The sequence below is a fragment of the Schistocerca piceifrons genome, chromosome 8 (genome assembly GCF_021461385.2).
Source record: "Schistocerca piceifrons isolate TAMUIC-IGC-003096 chromosome 8, iqSchPice1.1, whole genome shotgun sequence".
Classification (NCBI taxonomy): Eukaryota; Metazoa; Arthropoda; class Insecta; order Orthoptera; family Acrididae; genus Schistocerca; species Schistocerca piceifrons.
In genome coordinates, this window is record NC_060145.1 from 366,711,698 (window position 1) to 366,729,420 (window position 17,723).

The following is a 17,723-nucleotide window of genomic DNA, read 5'->3' on the forward strand; positions in this document are numbered from 1 at the left end:
GAATCACCCTGTACGCAGATACAGATGTAGATAAACTCAAACCTATCCTAACCTGTTGTGCTAGTAGAGAGTACGAAGATACATACAATGACACTCAGAAGTGCTTTCTGTTTTGCTGATGTGTAATGGAAGTGCTTGTTCTTCCACATTAATCATTGGAAACATTTACTGCATCATTTCAGTTAGCAGCAACATTCGCCTCACAGAATTACATTCTTTATGCACAGTCTTACCTAAAAAGAAGTGATTAATCTTAAATTTTTTATGAAACTCAGCACATCAAATGCGGAGAAAGAGTTAACTATGACGACCCCACACATTCTGCTGTTAGTAACTGCAACAAAACTGTTGCAAAAATTTAATGTCACTGTTACCTCTGTGTTAACAAAGGAATGATATCAGTTCCTTGTTTTCCGTCATTACACCAACACATGAGCTCCAGGTACTGTGCGTACATATGAGAAACACATCTTGCAGTTCTGCAACCTCCCTCATACTTAATCATGAAACAATATGAGTTTATGGGCCATGGAAGAAGGGGACAAATGGAAAAAGAAAAGAAAAAGGAAAAAATCATGAAATGCGTTGCCGGAACTTACCTTTTACCAGAACCGGCAAGGCATCCGTAAAAGCATTTTTCAAGCAGCCGTTGAAGTCTGGATCATTTTGCTTGCAGGTCTTCAGGGATGCCGCTGTAAGAGAACAAAACTGATTAGCGAATAAGAAAATGCTGCATCACAAAATCATCCTGAAGAAACATAGAAACCGCAGTGTGAAAACATTGTTTATAATTCCTTTGACAGATTTTCAAGATTTTTTCATTGGGTTTAGCGCTCTAAAATTACGTTTGTCACATTACGAAGAGCGTGTTATATATACTGCAGACAATATACGACTCTGTGTATGGCTAATCCGGGCCTGAATTTTCTGTCGAAACTGTGAGCCAGATGTTGTAGAATTGTGTTCTACGAACGTTACAGTTCAGTAAGTTTTGATACATTGCATAAATGTTGCAGTAAATGGTAGAATTACTGGCAGTATTGGTAGTGTATAATGTGTATATAATTATTGTTGTTATCTTCTACTCTACAAAACATTGATCATCAAGATTAATGGTAGGAGTTTCTTGCTATTATTGATAAATGCAATAGTGGTTTCTGAATAACATGAACATGTTTATACAGATAGGAGAATAACTACGTAGAACAAAAATGTGCCATACCTTATCCGACCGTCTACGAGGGTTGGAACTTAAATAGTAGCAACTATTTACTTACAGCTCGTACAAAATAGATACGTGTTTCAAAGTTCTACTGAACTTCAAAGCAGTCAGCATCATCGTCTATAACCCGTTGCTACTGATGTGGAAGTCGTAGGATATTCTTAGCAGTGCCAGTTGTGTTGACAGTTCGAGCTGCGCGGTCTATTGCCCGTCGGATTCGTAGCAGTTCTGAAGCGAATCCCGTGAAGTGTTTCCTTCAGTTTAAAAATCGAGCTGAACTCATGAGCTCGTAAGTCTGGGGGGTGCAGTAGGTGGTATAGCACATAGCAGCCTCATCAGTAAAACAAATCAGTAACAGCTTGCACTGAACGTGCCTGAGCATTGTCCTGCAAAATGATGGGCAGGTCCTGCAGAAAGTGTAATCACTTCTGTCTCTAAGCTGGTCATTTATGGAACACAGCCTTCGACTAGATTAGAGACAGAAATGATGACAGTATCTGCAGGACCTGACCATCATTTTGCAGGACAATGCTCAAGCACGTACATTGCCAGCTGTTACTGATTTGTTTGACTGATGGGGCTGCTAAGTGCTATACCACCTACTGCACTTCCCTGACTTAAGACCTCGTAAGTTCTACTCGATTTCTAAACTGAACGAAACACATCACGGCATTCGCTTCAGAACTGCTACAAATTCGTCGGGCAATAGCCCGCGCCGCTCGAACTGTCAACACAACTGGCACTGCTAAGAGTATCCTACGACTTCCACATCGCTAGCAACGGGTTCTACGCAATACACAATGCTGGTGGCTACTTTTTAGGTCACTAAAACTTTGAAGCAAGTATCTATTTTGTAGGAGTTGTAAATAAGTAGTTGCCACTATTAAACATCCAACCCTCGCATATCACCTCACTCATTTTCTATGCGGTTCACAGCTTCTGATTTTAGGAGAGTGTAGTAAGACACTGATTGCGTATGTAAAGAAGGAGATCGTTAGCAGGTAATGCCCTGTGGGTATGCAACACACCTAATGTACAGGTGGGTATGACTTGAGATAAAAGCACTGCGTCTTCAGCCCACGAATGGCCTACCGGGACCATCCGACCGCCGAGTCATCCTCAATGGAGGATGCGGATAGGAGGGGCGTGGGGTCAGCACACCGCTCTCCCGGTCGTTATGATGGTATTTTTGACCGAAGCCGCTACTATTCGGTCAAGTAGCTCCTCAATTGTCATCACGAGGCTGAGTGCACCCCGAAATATGTCAACAGCGCATGGCGGCCTGGATGGTCACCCATCCAAGTGCCGACCATGCACGACACCGTTTATCTTCGGTGATCTCACGGGAACCGGTGTATCCACTGCGGCAAGGCCGTTGCTGAGATAACAAAAGCCATTAGGAAAAGTACTATAGCCTATGGTTACTCATGACAGTCTACGGAAGCCAAGTTTAGTTTCAAAACTCTACATAATGGTGATTATCTACGGCCACTTCTTCAAAGTTATGTCTCGCTGTAGCACTATGACCAAATAGGGACGAAATGTAAATATTATAATAGACGAAGCAGTTCAGATAGTAGCGAGCTGTTCGATCGAACAAATATATCTTTTTTTTCCTTTTGCCGAGGGAACACTTCACTCTGCAGCTGTACCTTCCGCATTAATACTTCCACGGCCTCTGCTCTTACCGGCCTGGAAGATAGCAGATGAGCTACTGGCAGAAGTAAACCTGATGTGTGAGACAAGCAACAGATGACACTGCTCAATCGTTTCCAGCGTTGTGGGAGTGGATCAGAGGGATTACCATTTTGTAGTAATTTTGGAGGGCTTGTCAAATCCGTTATTTGCTTTACAACCAAAGGGACGCCGCACAGAAATCTTGATTATAACGATGGGATTAAAACAACTTTTTTATTTGTTACGGAGAAACTTTTTTCGACACAGTAACCCGAAGACCTTGTGTGTGTTGGTAGTTGATGACTTGCTCGGTGTTAGTAACAATGAACGTGATAGCAATCGGCAGACGGTAACACATCGTCAGTGAGGTAGGGCATCGAATCAAGGGGATGGGAATAGCTATACGCTCATAAACTGTACACGCTAGTAAGTCTCTTAAAATGAAAACGTGGAAACAGGTCTTTTCCTTAAAGGTATACGTCTTGTATTGCAGGTTTCATATCTGATGTTTGTTGTCATTGGCATGCCTTTATGACGTTAGAATGACAGTTTAGAGTGAACACAGACATTGCATGAACGTACGTGTATGAAACTGTAGAAAGACTTGTTTCCTCTTTGTACTTCGTGCTCCTAAGATCTAGATAGGAAATCTCCTGGGCATTCACTTAAAATTGTGTGGGATCTTGCTAGTCAGTTGTCTAAGCGTCATACGGAGCAAGCAAATCGATCTTAAACAGTCAGTGTTCGAAAGATAAAACACGAGGAAGCTTCAGTGGTACAAGTGCTATCTAGTCCAATAACGTAGGTATATGTTTTTTAGAATCTCATAAGTAATTCAAAGCTATAGAAATGCGTCGCGTATCAAATTAAATACATAACAAAGTACCGTGGTCGAGGACTAGCGAGATGTGAACTAAACCCCTGTATTTGCTTTTAAAATTTTACTTCGCTTGAAAGAAGCTACAAGAAATTCAGGACTGCACGGACAAATTGGAACACATAGAATCTTCTGTCTCTGAAGGATATATAAACTCTTAAGTCGAAAAAGACGCACTTCGAAGGAATTATCTAAATGAGACGTAAGTCTGTAAATGTGATGTACATGAGCAAACAAACAAATAATTACGATTTCAGAAAAAAATGGAAGATTTACTCAAGAGAAAGAGGTTCACAAGCCGAGCGAGTCAATAATGCATTGGTCCATCTCTGGTCCTTATACAAGCAGTCATTCGGTTTATCATTCACTGGATTTTTGACAGAGTTGTTGAATGTCCTAAGGGATTTCGTGCCAAATTCTGCATCTGCATTTAAAAGTAAAAATTTAGAGTAGGTTAGAGGAACCTGCACATAATGCTCAAAACGTTCTCAATTGAAATATCCGGCGAATTTGCTGGGCTGGATATAGTTACGCAATCACGAAGACCAACAATAGAAATTCTCTTCAAATGTGAGCAGATGTTATCTTGCAGAACTGTAAGCTGAAGATGACTTGCCATGAGGGGCGTAAAACATCGTTGACGCACCGCCGTGCTGTAAGGTTTCCGCGGATGACACCAAAGGGGTCCTGCTATGAAACAAAATGATACCTAAAGTTACCGTTCCTCGGTGTCCGCCGCGTGGTGGGCGACAATCATGTTGGTAGCCACGGCTGTCCAGAGCGTTTCCAGTCACACCTTCGGCCTATAATCTCATTCCCTGGAGTAGAATTGTTGTCAGTGATGAGTCTTGCTTCGAAATGTGTCCATACACGCCCCAGGAAGCGGTGGCATATTTTACACCTAAGGTGATGGATCCATTCTTGATTTCTTTTTCAATGGTTGTATCTCGTCAAGGAATAAAAACACTAACGGTAAAATAATAATAATAATAACAATAAAATAATAATCGCAACACCAAGAAAGAGTTGTGCATGACAAACGAAATTTGGGAGGCATGTTTCTAAATCTGAAAATGATGTCTACGAATTCTTTCGCCAGCCACATATCAGCGGCGCCAGTAGTGCCACTGTGAGGATACAAATTAAGATTTACTTTAAATACACGTTTTAAAGGTCATGAGCGTTACTATCATGAGATTGGACAAAGACGTAATTATCAACATTTTACTATGTTTAAATGAGGTCGTGTTAGCCGGCCGCTGTGGTCGAGCGGTTGTACGAGCATAAGTCCGGAACCGCGCTACTGCTATGGTCCCAGGTTCGAATCCTGCCTCGGGCATGGTTGTGTGTGATGTCCTTAGGTTAGTTAGGTTTAAGTAGTTCTAAGTTCTAGGGGACTGACGATCTCAGATGTAAAGTCTCATAGTGCTCAGAGCCATTTTAACCATTCTTTTGAGGTCGTGTTATAGGGCTGCTAGAAGCTGCGTGAAGCCTTCTGCTGTATTATAGGAAGACATGGCATGAATGTAGCCACTGTACATCATTGCTGGCAGCGGTGGTGACGAGAATGCACGGTCGCAAGAAGACCAGGCTTTGAACGGCCACGTGCCACTAACGACAGAGAAGACCATCGTGTTCGGCGTATTACTCTAGCTCATCGGACTGCATATGCAGCAGTAGTACGAGTAGCAGCTGGCACCACAGTGACACAATCAACTAACGCAAACGGTTCCTTCAATGAGAGCTCCGAGCCAGACGCCCGGTAGCGTGCATTTCACTGACCCCAAACTACGGACATTTGCAACTTCAGTGGTGTCAAGCGAGATTTCATTAGAGAGCAGAGTGGAGGTCTGTCGTGTTGTCTGATTACAGCTGGTTCCGTCCCGGTGCCAATGATGTCCCTGTGTTGATAAGAAGTAGTCACTTGAGGGCCTGCAACCAACACTTCTGCTTGCTGGACGCACTGGAGCTGCGCCTGGAGTTACCGTCTAGCGTGCAATTTCGCATGCAGCAGAAGCACTCCCGTGGTTGTTCCTCGAACCCTAACTGCAAATTTGTACGTCAGTCTGGTCATTCCACTTGTTGTGCTGCCATTCATAAACATCTATCCAGGGGGTGTTTCCCAGCAGTATAACGCTCGCCCACATATCGCTGCTGCCACCCAACACGCTCTACAGATTGTCTACATGTTGCCTTGGCCTGCTAGATCACCAGAATTGTCTCAGAAGACTGTTATAGCGTTATCCACACCGGCATTAACCGTTTCTGTATTGACTGACCGCCGGCCGAAGTGGCCGTGCGGTTAAAGGCGCTGCAGTCTGGAACCGCAAGACCGCTACGGTCGCAGGTTCGAATCCTGCCTCGGGCATGGATGTTTGTGATGTCCTTAGGTTAGTTAGGTTTAATTAGTTTTAAGTTCTAGGGGACTAATGACCTCAGCAGTTGAGTCCCATAGTGCTCAGAGCCAGCCATATTGACTGACCAAGAACAACACGAATGAACCTCCACCCCACAAACTGACATCCGACACTTATACAACACTGAGACTTGGTTCTTAGGGAAAGCAGGAAAGGTGTGGAAGGGGCCTAATCTGTTGCCGTTGGTTGCACAGAAAACAAATACAATTTATTTTTTTAAAAAACTCACACCAATCATTTTTTAAGTATTTTACTACACTGGCAGCTGAAGGCTTTATTAGAAGAATTGCAAGTTGTTGTCGGCTTAAGGCCACAAGCAATGTTACACACAATCAACGGCTGAAGGCCTGATTAAGAAGGTTCAAAAATTATTCGTCGGCTGAAGGCCAGAAGCAATTTCAAAAACACACAACGGCTGAAGCCCTGAATTACCAATAAGGTGGACAATTACACGTTAAAAAATACCACAAACCCTTTTAACAATCTTAATAACTGTAACAAGTTACAGTGACGGCTGAAGGCCTTATCAAGAGAGAAGTGAAACTATTTGTCGGTTGAAAGCCACAAGCAATGTTACAAACAATTAACGGCTGATGACCAGCAGCAATTTCAGAATACACAACGGCTGAAGGCCTGAATTACAGGTAAGGAAGGCAGTACACATTAACAAATAGTAAGATATTTTCTTTTTAACAATCAAAACGGTAACAAGCTATAGTAACCACTGAAGGCCTTATTAAGAAACACTGCAAATTATTGGTCGGCTGAAGGCCACAAACAATGTTACACATAATCAACCGCTGAAGGCCTGATTAAGAAGGTTGAAAATTATTCGTGGGCTGAAGGCCACAAGCAATTTCAGAATATACAAGGGCTGAAGGCCTGAGTTAGCATAAGGTGGACAGTTACAAACAACTAATGTCTGAAGGTCGGAATTACATGTGGGGAAGGCAATAACATGTTAAAACATTAGGTTAAATTTTAAACAAATATGACAACTTGTCCAAATAAAAGGGAGTGATCCACAGGCAGTGTTCCCTGGATCGACCTGAGGAAGGTGACTACAGCTGGGTAAGCGGTGAGACAGGCAGCCAAGAGTTGTACTCAAGTAACAGGATGGCAACTCGCACTAGGGGTAGCTTAAGCGCCGACCGAGCGACTAACCAATCCGTCTAACGTCCGATCAGCGGTACAGCGATGGAATATTTTTAGGCATGGTCGAAGAGGCGGACAGCACTACGTCTTCAGAAAAACACCCGCAAGGCCGACGGAAACACTAGAACCAAGGTAGACCTCCCAAAAACATATGCACAGTACAATTCAAGAGGCTGTCGAACTACACGCCGTATTGGACAGCATGAACACGACGAGGAAATGTACACTGCCGGAAAAGTACGCTAACCTCCAGGGCAGGCAACTGGGGCGTTAACGGCCACAAAGCAGAAAATACCGCTGGTTGCACTTTACTAATAAGAAGAGTGCTAAATCCAAACTAACATCAGGGAGTAGAAGGTGGCTGACAGCTTCCACCAACCTGACAGACCACTGTTGCGGCTGGTCTCACCGACCATGTGAGCAGCAACACGAAAACAACAGCAAGATCTGAAACAGTGGAGGTTTCAGTACTGGGTATGGTTCACTCAACTTCAAACGTCCTGGGTTCGATCCGACAGTGCCTGCCCTCACGCTGCGGACCTCCTCGCTGCTCTGTCCGAAGCCGAACTGACTGACACACACGACGACCCGGAACTACTAGCCGTGGCACCAACGATAATACCACAGTTCTGGCTATCGATAACCTCTGCTGCTGCCTCTCGCGGACAAACAGTACTAGCAAACTCAGTGGTGCCATTAACACAAGAAGGAAACAAGACGCCACTACCGCTATTACAAGACGCCAAGTTACGAACGGCAAGAACGCGGTTCAAACACAATTCATCCACGTTTGAATACTTTTATTCAACGTTCTGGGAGTCACACTAGTTATTGATGTATCAGTATATCTCATTTGCAATGGATTATCTCGCGCTTACGTTAACCAGCAATGTTAACCGCTTATATGTATTACTTAAACAAATGTATTCCCAAAAATTCAGTACTCTACATTAACTATTTTTTGACGTAGCGATCTTTTTCCGTTAGTCTATAAAGACAATTTTCACCCTCTTCATCAGACTGCTGCAGCTTGTACGGGAAAGGGTTAAGATCCTGGATGGGACATTCGGTGAGACGAGAGTGCTTGCTAACAGACGGTTTGGAAGGGCTGGTTTGTGGGAGGAGATTGAGAGAAAGGTGCAGATTCAAGATGACAGACGTTATAAACAAGGCAAAAATCACGCGGACCTGAAGATGACGGCAAAAGGCAAAACATCCTGGAGAGTTAGTATGTGAAAACGTGCCTATGGGCAGAACAGTAAGACAACATCAGAGATAGGCCTGTCCCCAATGTTCTTTGTTCTGCCCTTATCAGTCTCTGCTCTCATAGAATTGAATTCTTCTGCTTGAGTTTCATAACGTTCAAATTGCATACTTAAGAAATTTTTACCTTTCACTACCCCGTGCCTTCATTTTTTTTAGTTTCCATTTCCAGCTGCTGTTGTCTTGAAGATTCCTTGACTGGGGTAACAGTTAGGAAGGTATTGCAAAATGGCGCGTGAACGTGCCCCAACGCCACGTTAGAATTAGTTTCGACCTACAGTAGTAACTTTGAGGCTTTTATATTATACAAATGTTCCTTGGAAAGTAGAATAATCTCCTGTAAACGATCATACATTTATTTATTCTCCGTTCTAAACTGTACGCTCCCTAGGAGCTTCACTATTTGAATGAAAAACGTTTAGTCATCTTGCACAAAAACTTAAATGTTACATGGAAAGAGACGCTGCATTGGCGTATGACGATTTGGGAATTTCGTTCGGTCGGGAGGCGTGTCATATGGGCGAGACGGTTAAGGCGATCATTCTAGATAAGCGTAGAATCCGGATTCGAATCCCGGTCAGGCACAAGTTTGCAATTCGCGTCATTGATTAAGTGGTGCGATAAGACGTTCATTCAACTGGTGCTGTAAAGCCGGTGAGGGCCTCAGTAGATAGCAGTAATATCCTTCGATTGTCGGTCGTGCTCTAACAAGAATGGTCCCCGAGAAAACTGCTCTGCATAAATGTACTCCAGTCTCCCATGCTGTGAACTGCACGTACGTGTTGTAAGCGAAAACTGCTAATTGGCTCATGGAAGGAAAACTCTTGCAAAAGTTTCATAGTAGGTGCGCACACTCTTTATGATGGCAGGACAACTGCAGACCATACTCTTGCAATGCAGTAGGTGAGGTTGCGACATAATGCTCTCAAGTAACCTCTCACAACGCTGGAAAAGGTTCACGGTGAATTACTAAGCGTCTTTAATAAATCATATCAAAATATGATGATGTTAAAATACCAACAACGCGCACTGCACAAAAACAGACGGTTTCCCTATGGCATTACTGAAGCCCAGTACATGTTATGTGGCCTTAGCGTCTTTAATCAATAGGCCGACTACGAAATGTGACCTATATGACAGGAAATCGCAAATCCAGTGGCACAACTCCGATGATACTCTGAAAACACGCAATTTAATTACAAGTCGCTTGTGAGGAGCGGTGTAGAAAGCTTACTGGACACCTACAAATATGGAATCAATTTTAGATCCTCTGTAGACACCTCTCATACGTCGTGTGAATAATGAAACAGCTCCGTTTCGCACGGACGGTGTTTTTGTGAATTCTTTGGGTATAGTTGAGTACATCGGCGGAAGGATTAGACGCTGCACATAATGAGATGGAGAACAGCTCAAAAAATGTTCAAATGAGTGTGAAATCTTATGGGACTTAACTGCTAAGGTCATCAGTCTCTAAGCTTGCACACTACTTAAACTAAATTATCCTAAGGACGAACAAACACAGCCATGCCCGAGGGAGGACTCGAACCTCCGCCGGGATCAGCCGCACAGTCCAGGACTGCAGCGCCGAAGACCGCTCGGCTAATCCCTCGCGGCGGAGAACAGCAACTAGACATACTGCTGACTTTAAAACTGAAAAGATAAAATTATTACGTATTGTGGGCGTTAGGAATCTGTACAATAACGGTTTACTCCGTACTGTCACTGAGTCCACCATTTCGGTGACGCTCAATGAAGGAAAAAGTATCCTCAACTTTATTTAAAAAAGCTCATTGCTTCACTGGGTATGGTCGTGTTGGAAGTACCATTACACAGGCAGCTGCGTGTGGGGCTACAGTTTTAGTATGGGCTCCACATAAAAGTGCCATTTGCCATTTTTCTCATTAGCATGTCATTGCCACAGGTTAAAGAAGCGATAAGCAACAGGATTGTCATCACCGAACAGTCTGGAAATTATCAATCGACGCTCAAACAAGCGTCTCTTTCAAAGAATATCCTCAATCTACAGCTGTACAGCCGATTTTACTGTCCGTCTAGATTGCAAGTATTTCTGAATTTATGATCTATTTCGGTTCCACAGTTACTGTGGTGTCACCGCCAGACACCACACTTGCTAGGTGGTAGCCTTTAAATCGGCCGCGGTCCGGTAGTATACGTCGGACCCGCGTGTCGCCACTGTCAGTGATTGCAGACCGAGCGCCGCCACACGGCAGGTCTAGAGAGACTTCCTAGCACTCGCCCCAGTTGTACAGCCGACTTTGCTAGCGATGGTTCACTGAAAAATTACGCTCTCATTTGCCGAGACGCTAGTTAGCATAGCCTTCAGCTACGTCATTTGCTACGACCTAGCAAGGCGCCATTATCATTTGCTATTTATCTTGTAATGAATCAGACCGATGTTCACCAATTATGGATTAAAGTTAAGTATTCCAGAAGCTACGTACCTTTTTTACTAGTCTCAACACCTTTAACTGTTCCAGACCTCACGCCAGCCTGTGTGAGATTAAACGCGTGCCTTTCGGCTATCTCATAGTGGCTTGGCTGTCTTACCAAGTCACAACAGTTACCATCTTAAGATCTTAATGATAGGTTGCTAGAGAGGATGACTGTATTGGGATCCTACCTTCTGAAGTCGTATATTAATGTCTACCCTCAAAAGGCGGAAGAACTAGCTATGATCAACGGCATGAGGTAACAGAACGCAATGAAAACTATTGCATTCAAGACACGGTAACGTGTATCAATAGAACATGTGGCCTGTAGCTGAAGAAGTGCCGTTATGATATCTCCATTGGCAAAAGATTCCGGATTAGTTCCCCATCCGGGACAGGACTGCGAAGGGGAGGTGACCATGAGTAAGTGGTGGAATGACCAACGACGGGATAACGTTCTAAGAAGCGGGGAATACAATGCCAGAACTTTGAAGGTAGTGGGAAAGCTGGGAAATCTGAAAAGTGTATTGCCAAAGCTCCGTGAAATGAAAAGAAACTAAGGACTTCAAGTCAGGCGAATATTGAGTAAATTAAACATCAGCAGCAAATATTATGACGTGGTACTTGTAGGATACGATATGAATAGGAAGAAAGAACAGGGAGTGAGCTACTGTGAACAGCTCTGTGATAGCGTGGTTCTCATCAGACTCGTCAGCAAACCAAAGCCGACAACGACGGTACAGGTATATATGATAACTTCACTAGCAGCGGACGAATAGGTAGGGAATGTATATGAGGCTATCGAACACGCAATTCAGGATGTAGCAGGAGACGAAAATCTAATAGTCGTGGCGGATTGGAAAAAAGTTCAAGGAGAAAGGTCAGTAGACAGGGTTACGGGAGAATATGGGCTTGGCAATGACAATGAGAGAGGAGAAATGCAGAATTTTGTACTTCTCAAAAGGGAAACAAAGTAGCATGCCATACCTGGGTGTAACATTTTGTAGCGATATGAAATCAATCAATCTCATAGGCTCACTGGCGGGTGGAGAGATCGGTTCAGCCTGCAAAAGAGGTTGCTTACGAAACATTCGTGGGACACATTCTAGAATATTGCTCAAATTATGACTACCAGGAGGAACTGAACATGTACAAAAAACATTTTTATGAGTGGGGGAGAGTCACAAAAGTGGCGGACGCTTGAAGGTGAACATGAACCATTCCGTGTAAGCCTACTCGTTAATTTCAAGAATTAACTATAAGTGATAAAACTAGGAATACGCAACAATTCCTTACATAGCGTTCCTGAATGTATCACAAAGTCAAATTAAGATTAACTGCAGAATGCTCAAAGGACGTGAAATAACCATTATTCCTGCAGGTGCAACTGGAAGAAGCCATAATAACTGATAGAATGGAGAAATCCTCTCCCATGAGCTTCACATTCGTTTGCAGAGTATAGAAGTATCTGTGGAATATTATTCCATAAAGTAGGATGCACATTTGCTGGTAAACTGTTTGGATTGCTCTTGTAATTGACATATTCCGACCTAAAGGTGGTACGTGTAGAACTGATACCGAAATTAATTCAACGATGGCCAGGTGTGAGAAAGACACCCGTGTTGAAGATTCCGTATAAACTTAATTATGTGTATTGGCAGCTCAGCCGTTCAGGAAATGGAGGATCGACAAGTTTTGCCTGTATCGACACTGGTACTGGCAAGATATAGGTTCCACAAGTTGCACGACGTAATAGAACGATATAATTTCAAATTTAAAGTGGAATCAAGAATGACAAAATAAATATATTTTTGTGTGATATACTTATAAACGAACAATTTTGTTTTTTGTTTTTTTACTTATAACTCGAAACCTTTCTTCTTGCCGAATTTCATGATTATACATCAAGAGGAAGTTCTCTATAGGTTTTAATGAATGAGTTTGCGAGTATTACAATGTATGACTAACTGGCAGTATCTTTTGATTGAGTCGGCGTAATATTTTTACACCAGGAAAGAACTATAAACCTCAGTATGTGACATAAATTTCAACTTGGTACCTCAAACAGAAACAGGGGTCTTAGCAGACGGACGAACATACAGACAATCTGATAAAAAAAGTTAGTAATGTAATTATAAATGAACAATTTCGCTTATTTTCTTTGGTTCTAGTGAGAAACTCTGCTTTCTGGCATATTTCATATTTCTAGGTCAGTGGGAAATACCTTGTAGGTTTTGATGAGCGTGTTTACAAATATAAAAGTATGTGACGTAAATGGCCGTATCTTTTGAGCGGATCCACTTAGATGCAAACGTTTTCTATACCAACAAGGGACCATAGACATTAGCATGTAACAGAAATTTCAACTTGACAGTTCTGTCCGCTCCTATGAAAAAGGGCTTAACAGACGGACGGACGGACAGGCAGACAGTCCGATAAAAAATTTAAAAAATTCATAGCATGTAAATCCAAATTAATAATTTTCGGATATGTCACTTTGGTTCCAGTGTGAAAACTTGCTTCTTGCCAGATTTAACGATTATTGGTCAACGGGAAGCACCCTTTAGGTTTTAATGACTGAATTTGCGAGTGTCAAAATATATGACATAAATGGCCGTAACTTTTGAGTGCGTTGACCTAGAAGCTAATGTTCATTTTATCGCCAAGAGACCATAGACCTTACTATTTTATCTTCACACGTCTACCATTATCTGTGAAAAAAACAGCTCTAAACAGCCGAGCGGACAGACAGACAATCTGATAGCGAATGATAAAATAATCACAAACTAGCAATTGTCAGATTCTTTACTTTTGTTGTAGCGTGAAACCTTGCATCTTGGCGAATTTCATGATTTTAGTTCAACGGGAAGTATCCTCTAGGTGTTCAAAGGCGCTACTTGTAAAAACTGTGCCACGCGGGATTAGCCGAGCGGTCTGAGGCGCAACAGTCATGGACTATGCGGCTGGTCCCGGCGGAGGTTCGAGTCCTCCCTCGGGCATGGGTGTGTGTGTGTGTTTGTCCTTAGGATGATTTAGGTTAAGTAGTGTGTAAGCTTAGGGACTGATGACTTTAGCAGTTAAGTCCCATAAGATTTCACACACATTTGAACATATTGTGAACTAAAAACTGAGGTATAAATGACAGTCTCTTTTGAGTGAATTGATTGTTACATGACCAAGAGGCTGTAGACCTTAATGTGTTACGTAAATTTGAGCTTGATAAGTATACTCGTTCCTTAGAAAAACGGTTTTGAACAATCTGATAGAAAGACAGACAGACGGATGGACGGACGGACAGTAAAGTGATTCTGTAAGGGTTCCGTTTATACCGGTTGAGGTATGGAACAATAAAAATGCATCCTGTTTAGATGGGCACTAAAATCTTACATAGTTATCCACCCAGGCATGCTAAGATTATACGATAGTTTGAAATGACGATGCTGGAGACATGTTTAACACGTGGTCACGGCAATAGCAGTGCGGACTAGCACAAGTGCCCACGGCACCAGAACATACATACAGGCGCCTGAAGCACGTCCGTGACTACCTCGGTCACGCACGGTAGGCACTTACGGAGCTGAGCAGCGGAGGCGTAAGCGACGAGCAGCAGCACAAGCGACGGCAATGAGGACCCCATGGCGGCCGCAGTTGGGATGTGACGTCTAGAGGCGGAGACTGGTGTGTGGCGTCGCCGGTTCGCTTCTTCCAAGTTTTAAGTGCGTGATCTCAAGGGCGATTCGCAGCACCTGCCCGCGCCTAGCGTAGCCAGCCGCCGTTAAGTATCAAGGGCACGGTTTCGCAGGAACAAGTAGGTTGTTCACGAAAAAGAAAAGCTCAATGTGAGCGACGATCCCCGACGCGGTCGAGTCCACGTGCATGCTCCTTGAAGCGTGAGATAAAACCATGTTTTATTTCGCGTAGATGGTGATTCCGCTGTGCACGCTAGCACACGCGAAGTACACCGAGCTCAAGTGCAACGTTGCACCAAATATTGAGGCCCGACATGTTTGCCATTCACGCGAAGACGTACGCCGAACAACTGCTTGTAATCACTGAACACACAGTAAGAGGTACTATTAATGTTATTCCAACCAAACGACAAGTCTTTTGGCAGACCACTCCCCTCCCCCCCCCCCCCCCTTCCCAACACACACACATACCGCCAATCTCCCGTTCCTTCAGTCAATAGTTTCCTTCAGTTGGACGCTTAGTAAGATATTTAAAAATAAATCTAGTATTCTTGGAGGGGTAGATTTTTTAAAATAAAATAGCTTCCTAGATTTTTCTCTACAGCATTAAAAAATTTAAAAGAAAGTTAAGTTGCTTTTAAGATAATCCTGATTTTTTAAAGGTCTCCAGTGAAAGTAGAAACAGCAAGAGTTTTTGTATTGTTGTATTGTTTTAGCATAAATAAAAATATGTTATGTATCAAACTACGTCTAAAAGATTAAAATACAGCGTCTATTACTTTTTCATTTTGGTAATAGACCTTTTTAACACTATAATTTTAAAAGTATCTCATTTTCCATCTCAAAAAGTGGACAGGAATACAAAAAAATCTCATATTGTTAGATTTTTCGATACTCCACAAGCCACGTGACAGCGTGTGATGGAGGGTACCCTGAGTACCTCTATCGGTTCTCCCTTCCATTGCAGTCTCGTATTGTTCGTGGAAAGAAAGATTGTCGGTATGCCTCTGTATGCGCTCTAATCTCTCTGGTTTTATCGTCATGGTCTCTTCGCGAGATATACGTAGGAAGGAGCAATATACTGCTTGACTCCTCGGTGAAGGTATGTTCTCGAAACTTCAACAAAGGCCAGTGCCGAGCTACTGAGCGTCTCTCTTGCAGAGTCTTCCACTGGAGTTTATCTATCATCTCCGTAACGCTTTCGCGATTACTAAATGATCCTGTAACTAAGCGCGCTGCTCTCATAGGGTCTTCTCTATCTCCTCTATCAACTCTATCTGGTACGGATCCCACACCGCTGAGCAGTATTCAAGCAGTGGGCGAACATGTTTACTGTAACCAACGTCCTTTGTCTTCGGACTGCATTTCCTTAGGATTCTTCCAAAGAATCACAGTCTGGCATTTGCTTTACTGACGATTAATTTTATATGGTCATTCCATTTTAAATCACTCCTAATGCCTACTCCCACGTAATTTATGGAATTAACTGCTTCCAGCTGCTGACCTGCTATAACGCAGCTAAATGATAAAGGATCTTTCTTTCTATGTATTCGCAGCACGTTACACTTGTCTTCATTGAGACTCAATTGTCAATCCCTGCACTTTGCGTCAATTCGTTGCAGATCCTCCTGCATTTCAGTACAATTTTCCATTGTTACAACCTCTCGATGTACTACAGCATCATCCGCAAAAAGCCTCAGTAACTTCCGATGTTATCATTTATATATATTGTGAATGGCAGCGGTCCTGCGGCACTCACCTGCGACACACCTGAAATCGCTCTTACTTCGGAAGACATCTCTCCACTGAGAATGACATGCTGCGTTCTGTTATCTAGGAACTCTTCAATCCAACCATGTAATTGGTCTGATAGTCCATATGCTCTTACTTTGTTCATTAAATGCCTGTGGCGAACTGTATCAAACGCCTTACGGAAATCAAGAAACCCGGCATCTACCTGGGAACCCATGTCTATGGCCCTCTGAGTCTTGTGGACGAATAGCGCGAGGTGGGTTTCACATGATCGTCTTTTTCGAAACCCATGCTAACTCCAACAGAGTAGATTTCTAGTATCGAGAAAAGTCATTATACACGAACAAAATACGTGTTCCAAAGTTCTACAACTGATCGACGTTAGAAATATAGGTCTATAGTTCTGCACATCTGTTCGATGTCCCTTCTTGAAACCGGGGATGACCTGTGCCCTTTTCCGATCTTTTAGAACGCTACGCTCTTCTAGAGACCTACCGTACACGAAGTTCTTTCGCGTACTCTGTGTAAAATCGAACTGGTATCCCATCAGGTCCACCGGCCTTTCCTCTTTTGAGCGATTTTAATTGTTTTTCTATCTCTCTGTCATCTATTTCGATACCTATCATTTTGTCATCTGTGCGGCAATCTAGAGAAGGGACTACAGTGCAGTCTTCCTCTATGTGAAACAGCTTTGGAAAAAGACATTTAGTATTTCGGCCTTTAGTCTGTCATCCTCTGTTTCAGTACCATTTTGGTCACTGAGTGTCTGGACATTTTGTTTTGATCCACCTACCGCTTTGACATAAGACCAAAATTTCTTAGGATTTTCTGCCAAGTCAGTACATAGAACCTTACTTTCTAATTCGTTGAACACCTCTCGCATACCCCTCCGCACAGTACATTTCGCTTCGTGTAATTTTTGTTTTGGCTATGTTTACGTTTGCTGTGAAGTTCCCTTTGCTTCTGTAGCAGTTTTCTAACTCGGTTGTTGTACCACGGTGGGTCTTTTCCATCTCTTACGATCTTGCTTGGCACAAACTCATCTAATTCATATTGTACGATGGTTTTGAACTTTGTTCACTGGTGCACCTGTAGGCACCCTTCGTGATGTGTGCAACGTCTGTCTCATCTGAATATCATCTAAAGTCCTCTGCTCAGCTTCTTGCAAAAAATCCCATTTGCTGCATTTCTCTGTCCTAACCTGTATGCCTGTTCATTACA

General features: G+C 43.0%; 1 protein-coding gene across 2 annotated transcripts in view; it reads right to left on the reverse strand.

Moving 5' to 3' along the window:
* Positions 1-14,789, reverse strand: part of LOC124711461 (protein takeout-like) — a 116,626-nt gene extending 101,837 nt beyond the window's left edge. For both annotated transcript variants that reach the window (XM_047241557.1, XM_047241556.1), the window contains exons 1-2: positions 14,635-14,789; positions 600-692 (exon numbers count right to left, since the gene is read on the reverse strand). In XM_047241557.1, the coding sequence (XP_047097513.1) occupies positions 600-692; positions 14,635-14,698 (157 nt within the window). In that variant the 5' untranslated portion in view covers positions 14,699-14,789. The remainder of the gene's footprint in view (positions 1-599; positions 693-14,634) is intronic.
* Between the last annotated feature and the right edge of the window lie 2,934 nt (positions 14,790-17,723).